General features: G+C 39.4%; 1 protein-coding gene across 1 annotated transcript in view; it reads left to right on the top strand.

Moving 5' to 3' along the window:
- Positions 1-1,802: 1,802 nt before the first annotated feature.
- flt1 (fms related receptor tyrosine kinase 1) overlaps positions 1,803-7,925 on the top strand; it is a 49,075-nt gene continuing 42,952 nt past the window's right edge. The window contains exons 1-3 of the mRNA XM_088322462.1: positions 1,803-1,922; positions 4,390-4,492; positions 6,461-6,672. Of these exons, the coding sequence (XP_088178588.1) occupies positions 1,868-1,922; positions 4,390-4,492; positions 6,461-6,672 (370 nt within the window). The 5' untranslated portion in view covers positions 1,803-1,867. The remainder of the gene's footprint in view (positions 1,923-4,389; positions 4,493-6,460; positions 6,673-7,925) is intronic.

The following is a 7,925-nucleotide window of genomic DNA, read 5'->3' as shown; positions in this document are numbered from 1 at the left end:
GAAGTAAATTACAAGACGGCTTTAATTAGGGTTTAAGTTTTTAAGTTTGTCAATTCTCATTTTACTTGTGGTCATTATGTATTTTCCTTTGCTGCAATATCTCATCTCATCTCATTAGCTGCACCGCTTATCCTCAGTAGGGTTGCGGGGGTGCTGGAGCCCATCCCAGCAATCATCAGGCAGTGGGCAGGGGACACCCTGAACTGGTTGCCAGCCAATCGCAGGGCACACAGGGACAGACAACTCGCTCATTCACACCTAGGGACAATTTTGGACCGGCCAATCCTCCTGAAATGCATGTCTTTGGAATGTGGGAGGAAACCGGAGTGCCCGGAGGAAACCCACGCAAGCACGGGGAGAACATACAAACTCTGCACAGGAAGTCCGGTAGCTGGATTTGAACCCACACAGGAGGTTCCCAAGACCTTAGAACTGTGCCGCACACGCGCTAACCACTGCGCCGCCGTATGTTACATAATAAAATGTACTAACCCAAAATATGGGATCAATTATTTCACCCGAAGGGGGTTAAAATGAACTGAAATTTAAAGAAAAGTTCAACATCCATTGGGTCAAAAAATACAAGATGTGTGGAAAAAAAAGTATTTCCCCCAAATTTTGGATTAATCATTGAATCCAAAATATGATTAAAACGAATTTAATAGATTAATAAACTTTAACATCAATTGGGTAAAAAAAAGCCCAAATAAGTTAAAAAATAAAAACTACTGACCCAAAATTTGAGATTAATTATTTAACCTGAAGGGGGTTAAAATCACTGAATAAATTAACACATCTCAACCCCAAACGGCCAAAAAGTACTAGCCTCAAATTTGGGATTTATTATTGAACCCAAAATGGGATTAAATTAATTGAATAAATAAACAAACCTCAAAAACAATTGGGCTGAAAAAAGGTAAAATGGGTTATATAATCTACTAATTTAAAATTTGGGATTAATTATTTCACCCGAAGTGGATGAAATGGACCTCAACATCCATTGGGTCCAAGGAATTTAAGATGTATTAAAAAGTCAAAAGTATTTCCCCTAAAAATTTGAATTAATCATTGAACCCAAAATAGGATTAAAACGAATTGAAATTTAAAATGATTTGGGTCATTAAAAAGCCAAAATGGATTAAAATATAAAAACTACTGACCCAAAATTTGGGATTAATTATTTAACCCGAAGGGGGTCAAAATGACTGAATAAGTAAACAAATCTCAACCCTAAACTGCCAAAATGGGTTAAAAAATACAAAGTACCCATATTTGGGATTCATTATTGAACCCAAAATGGGATTAAAATGAACTGAATAAATAAATCTAAAAATCAAAGTTTTAACCTGAATTTCTGGGCCATCTTTTAACCCTGTGTTTGAATGTGCTAGTTAAATCAATCGAGTCAAAAAAAGCCAAAATGTGTTAAAAATAAAATAAAATTGTAACTTGGAATTGGAATTTTCGGGCTATCCGTTAACCCAGTGTTTGAATATACTCTAAATACCATTAATTTTAGGTTTTATAAAAGCCTGAAAAAGGCTTTAGGGTTATTTATTCATTTTATTCATTCAAAATATCTAACTTAGTAATAAAAGTCGATTTTTTTGCTCTGCGTACAAACCAAAGGCGCTCACGTTTGCGCGCACTGGATGTGATTTCCGAGTTTTTGGGCACTTCGCGGAAGCCGGACCGGAAAACGGGGCCGGACCCGGAGCGCGGAAGGCCGCCATCCTTCCGGTGGCCCCCACTGTGGGAACCGTATAAAGCGCCTCGTTCGCTCGGGGCCCCCCGGAGTCGCTACTTGTCCTTACTTTCCTCGTCACGCTCGTGTGCGTCCAAAAAGGATTAACTCGGGACCAACATCATGAACTTTTTGCTCACTTTTTGCTTCTGTGGAATTTACGCGCTCTTTGCCGAAGGTGAGTCGCGCATTTTGCGCCCCGTTGTGCGCACCCCGAAAAAAAGAGGGGGCTCCTTTTACCGTTATATGCTATGTACCAATACAAATATATGGTAGTCTCCTTCAATTCTATGATTATTTTGTTTCGTTTCTGTATTTCTCTCTCTCAAAATTGATTTATTATCAGTAGTGAAAGCTAAATCCTTCTTTTACCATTATCTAATAAAAAATCGTTCATAAAATTTGATTTCATATAAATACTCGATTGTTCCTTTAGCATTGCATGTAAGACATTTTAAAATCAGTGTTTTGTACCCATATATATTTTTCATTTGGGGATTTAATTACAACCGTTTGAAGCCTTTTTCGTTCGTACGTGTTTTATTCTAAGAGAAATAGTAATTAATCCTTGGTAGTATTTGAACTAAATGAAAAATCGACTAATTTAGGATTTATCCGACCCATTATTATTTTTTGCCAAAACTGTTTTTTTTTTATCCATTTTTGATGTATTTTTAGCAATAAATTTACTGGCATGAATACAATTAACAATTATATTTTTCCTTTTGCAACCGATACTTTTAATTCCATTATTTTGTTGTATTCCAAAAACATATTTTTGTAATTTTTTTAATAATGCTATTTTCACAATAAAAAAAAATAATTCCGTGTTTTATTTTGGTGCTTTTAAAAAATTTATCATTATTTTAAAGCTTTTTAGCCACCTTTTTTTCATCATAAATACTTCTAAAACCTTGATTAATTTTTGTGGTTTTGAGAAAAATATTCTTTTTTTTATTGGACTTTTTTGTTCATTATCGATACTTCCTACTTATTGTTTTAGCATCTTATTTGTTATTTTTTTCCTTCCTTTGACTTTTTTCCTTCATGATAATACTATATACTTCCAATTCCTTGATTTATCTTGGTGTTTTTTATTACATATGTTTTTTCTGATTTATGTTTACATTCCCCCAATTCATTTTTTTATTTTGTTAATTTTGTGATTTTATTTATTTCAACTAATAATATTTTTTATAAATCATACTCAATATTTTAGCCTTTTTTGATTAAACATTGTAATCTAAAAACCGTAGTTTATTTCTGTCCTTTTTATTTACTTTGTTTTTAATGGTACATTATTTTATGTTTGTGAAGTTTATTTGTTTTAATATTTATCATATATTCAGTTTACTGTCAATATTGAACCCTACATATATAATTGAATCGAATTATAATATATTTAAAATCTATAAAATAATTTGTACATCGACACTGACTTTAACAGTTGAATCTATATTTTGCATAGTTCACTGTTAATAATGAATCCAAATATATGTAATTAAATATAATTACATTTAAAATATTTTACATATTTTTATACCAACACTGCCTCATAAGCAAATATGTTTTAAATAATTTACGTTTTGCATATTTTACCGGATAATACTGGATACAAAAATCTGTATTAAATAGATGGTAAGGCGCCCGCTTTGAGACTGGGAGGTTCGGGTTCGCGCCCCGGCCGAGTCATTCCTAAGACTTAAAAAGTGGTCGGCGGCGCCCTCTGTTGGCTGCGGCTGCATCGGCTCGCTACAACGGGTCAGGTGCAATCGACATTTCGTTCTGTGTACATTGTTACACAGAATGACAATACAAGGAAATTATTATTATTATTATTATTATGACATTTTTTTCATCAACGCATCCTTTTAAAAATTAACAATTTTACTTATGTTTTGCATAGTTTAATCTACACTGAATGCACAAATATGTAATCAAATATTATTATAATTACATCTAAAATACACTAAATCCTTTTGACACCAAAACTTCCTTTAAAGGGACAGTGTGTAATATTTAGTTCCTCCTATTGGTACAAAAAAAAGTTCATTGACTTGAATCACAAAAGTACATAAACTATCATACTGATGTTATTTTTTATGAATATTTAAAGAGGTAAAATTTATATTTCTTTAACATAACAATGTTCCTACCTAGTAGTCGCCACCATCTTTGCCTGGCATCTTGCTGTGCTCATTTGGCACTTGTTTTCGTCTGCATCAGGCAGTGCCATCTACTGGTCAAATATTACCTAAAAAAATGACAATTTAAAGTAGATATCTAGCTTACTGTTCCTATCGAATGCAAAAAAATTGCCATCAAATATATTTATAATTACGTTTCAAATATATTAGATATTTTGTTGCATCAACACTGCCAACAGAATTAGAGCTACAAAGGACATGGATTTGTCTTTCATCGTCTAAAAGTGCGAATAAGCGTGCATGTGTCTGCCAATGTCAAAAAGAAGGAAGCTGGAGAGGAAGCCCGGGTGAGGCAAACGCAACCAATGACTCACCCACGGGGGAGTTGTTGTCTTCACAACCATTCGTCTCGATTGGATTTTTCTCCACTACTTCCTGTCAAGAAGAGTGGGGAGGGGGTTTTCGGGACCTCGCTAAACGAGTTTTGGTGTCCTGCAGGTACAGACGGGGAGTCTAAAAGCCGATACGACGTTCCAGTTTTGGAGGGGACGCGTGGACAGCTCGTCCTTCGGTCCAACCAGACCCTGGAACTCAATTGCAGGTCACTTTTCAACACGAAACACTCGAGAATGCTACACACGCGCTACTGTAGCAACATGTTGAAACCCATTACTGTAATCCCTTACTACTTCGTGGCCTCAGTGCATCGCGGGTTCAAAATTATTCAGCAATCCATTACTCCTGATTGCCTTTTCTTGCTAGCGGGGGCCCGTAAAGCCCATTCTGGTCTTATTGGACATTGTGTACCACAAAAAGTGAACTGCACTCTTTTGACCATAATCCATTACCCCCAATCGTATATTGCTGCAGACAAGAACCTGCAGAGCGCTCTTATTTTGTGCATGGTGGGTCTTTTTTTGCCGTTAATACCGCCTAAAAATGAACTACACTCATTGTGCCGCGATCCATTAGCCCCAAATACATATTGCTGTGAGCTGGGGCTAGCAGAGTGCTTTTATTTTGGGTCTGGCGGCTGTTTTGCTGTTCTGCACTCAAGCAACTTAAATGCATTATTCGCAATTGCATATTGCAGCAAAGGGGGCAGGCACAGTGCACTTTTGTTGGGCCTTGAATATCTTTTGTGTTGTGTTGTTTTCACCACAAATTAACGGCACTCGTGCGGCCGCAATCTATTGTCCACTATCACATTTTGCTCATAGCTGTTGCCAGTACAACACTTTTTTGTCTGTCCGAGTGGCTTCTATATCTGTTATTTCCACTTAAAATGAACAGCACTCATGCGTCCGCAATCCATTATCCCCGATCCTGTATTGCTGCTTGCAGGACCGGCACAGCGTACTGTTGTCACTTTTGAGTAGCCTGAGAACAAAAGGTACATTTGTTGGGAGGCGTGCCATTCTAGCATGCATTAAATAAATGTGCTTGGTGGTGGCCGCCATCCATTATCGCTTATCGACTGTAGTTGATAGCAGGGCCTGGAAGAGCGTTTTTTTTTTTGTAGGTAACATTGTGGCCAGCCTGCACTGTTTCGGCCACAATCCATTATCTTCAGTGGACTATTGCTGAGAGCAGGGGCAGAGAGAGTAATATTGTGTCACGCATGGTGGCTTATTTCACATTATTTTCACCTAAATTAAAAATCACCCATTCAGTCACAATCATTTATCTCCGGTTCACATTGTTGAGAGCAAAGCCATTGTTTTATCAAGTCAAGCCACTAAGGCATGACATTGTGCTTCGCTTAAAATGAACTGCATTGTTTTGGTCTCAACCAATTACTTCCAGTTAACTATTGCCGAGAGTGCGACCGGCAAATTTATGTCACCTGTGGTGGCTTTTTTTCCTGTTCTTTCTGCCTGAATTGAACAGCACCTGTGTGGTAGCAATCGGTTATCCGCAGTCGACTATTATTGAGAGCGGGGCAGGGACTGCCAATCTATGTAATCTGTGGTGGCTTTTAATTCTGTTTATTTTCTGCCTAAAATGAACAGCACCTGTGTGGCCGCAATCCGTTATCCCCAGTCAACTATTACTGAGAGCGGAGGCTGGGACAGCAAATTCATATCATCTGTGGCGGCTTTTTTTCTGTTCTTTTCACCTAGAATAAACATCATCTGTGCGGCCACATTCTGTTATCCCAAATCAACTTTTGCTGAAAGCGGGTCGAGGCTTCTGATGCGTATTTTCTCATATCCCTGGATTTCCGGTCCCCATTCACCGTGATCCACGAGGGATTACAGCAGACCCGAGCCCTCCGGTCCTCGAGGGCTGCATGTCCTGAATAATTTTGAAGGTTTCTCTTTTTCAACTCAGGTCTTAAGAATTATAAGCTTGTCAGCAAGCTGGTGAGAGCTTATTAAAAATCCTGGTGATTGGAATTCTGTATTGAAGCAGAGAAACCTCAAAAATCATGGGCCCTCGAGGACCTGAGTGCCCATCTCTTAATTACAGTATATATATATCCCCTGCAAAAACCCTTCGTAAATACTCCTGTATATTGCAGCTCAGCCCCAACATATTTTAAAGGAATGAAAATATTTTCCCCCAGGGGTCGCTGGGAACTGTCCTGGTCCTTCCCGTCCGACGTGCCCCCCGAGCGGATCCGCATCGAGGACCGGCGCTGCGGCAGGTCTCGGCAGCTGCACTGTAGTCGCGCCACCCTTCTGGGCGCCGCTCGGCCTTACCATACAGGCCTATTCCTGTGCCGTTATCACCACAAGGAGCCGCCGCGGCAGGCCTCAGTCTATGTGTATGTGGCAGGTAAGGATGCACTTGCATGCTTTGATGCAAATTGTTTTTAAATCAGGGGTGTCTGACTCATTTTAGCTCAGGGGCCACGGTGTAGAACGAAAAACCTCTCACGGGGGCGGACCAGGAGAATAAAGAGAAATAAAAGGGAGAGAAAGAGAAAGAAAGAAAAAGACAAAGACAAAGAAAGAAAAAATAAGCAAAAAGGGAGCGGAAAGAAAGAGAAACAGACAGTGTAGCAGAAAAGGAGAGAGTGAGAAAGAGTGTGATAGAGAGACAAAAAGAGGGAAGAGGGGAAAGAGAGAAAAGAACACAGAGTGATAAAGAGAGAGAAAGAAAGGAAAAAAGATAGAGAGACATAGACTCAAAAAGAGAGACAAAGAGAAAAAAGAGAGAAGAAAAAAAGAGAGACAAAGTGAAAGAGAGAGAAAGCGAGAAGAGAAAGATAGAGAAAACAGAAAAAGACACAGAGAGATAGATAGACAGAGGAAAAAGGAGGGAACATAGAGAGGAAAAACAGAGAGAAGGGAGAGAAGAGAAAGAAAGACAAATTGGGACACAAAGATAGAGACAGATAGAGAGAAAGAGAGACAGAGAAAGAGAGAATGAAGAAAAAGAGACATTGAGAGAAAGAGAAATAGTGGGTGAGAGAAGAAGAGAGAGAGAAAGAAAGAGAAAGAGAGAGGTAAGAGAGAAGAAAAGAGTGAGAGAAAGCCAGGGAGAAAGACATCGAAAGTCACTTTGTCAGTGGTGCCTGGTTTTGGCGCCACTAAGTGGACATAATTGAAACTGCAGCTCGTTTTCCCACTTTATTTTTCTCTTGCTCTCCTCCCAGCGTTGTGACGCGGCCTGTATTAAATCCGTTTGAGGGCCTGATCTAATCTGCGGGCAATATGTTCGACACCCCTGATTTGGATTTAGTTTTTTGGAGTTTAGCGGGCCAGCTGTTGAAAGACTCAAGTCCTGGCCCGTTTCCCAGGCTGGGCATCGGCCTTATCTGGCCTGTTCCTGCATCCTGTGCTTGAAGGGAGGAGGCCAGGGGGGGTACAAGGGAGGCGGGAGGGTAGTCACTGGCTCTAAGACAAGGTATGTTTCCGTGTGCGTGTGTGAGGATCAAGAAGACCGCCACCCGTGCTAAAGAAGTAGTCACAAAGTCTAGTGTCTGCACCCCACCCTTGCCCCGTAGAGCATCTCCTGGACCGGGGAGGGAGGGAGCCGGTCAGGGTCGTCCAGTAAGGGTCACTTTCCTCCAATAACAGAAACAA

Source organism: Urocampus carinirostris, chromosome 18, assembly GCF_059441175.1.
Source record: "Urocampus carinirostris isolate Australia breed hairy pipefish chromosome 18, RoL_Ucar_1.0, whole genome shotgun sequence".
In the NCBI taxonomy this organism is placed as follows: domain Eukaryota; kingdom Metazoa; phylum Chordata; class Actinopteri; order Syngnathiformes; family Syngnathidae; genus Urocampus; species Urocampus carinirostris.
Note: the sequence above shows the minus strand (reverse complement) of the source record. Positions and strands in the feature narration are given on the sequence as shown.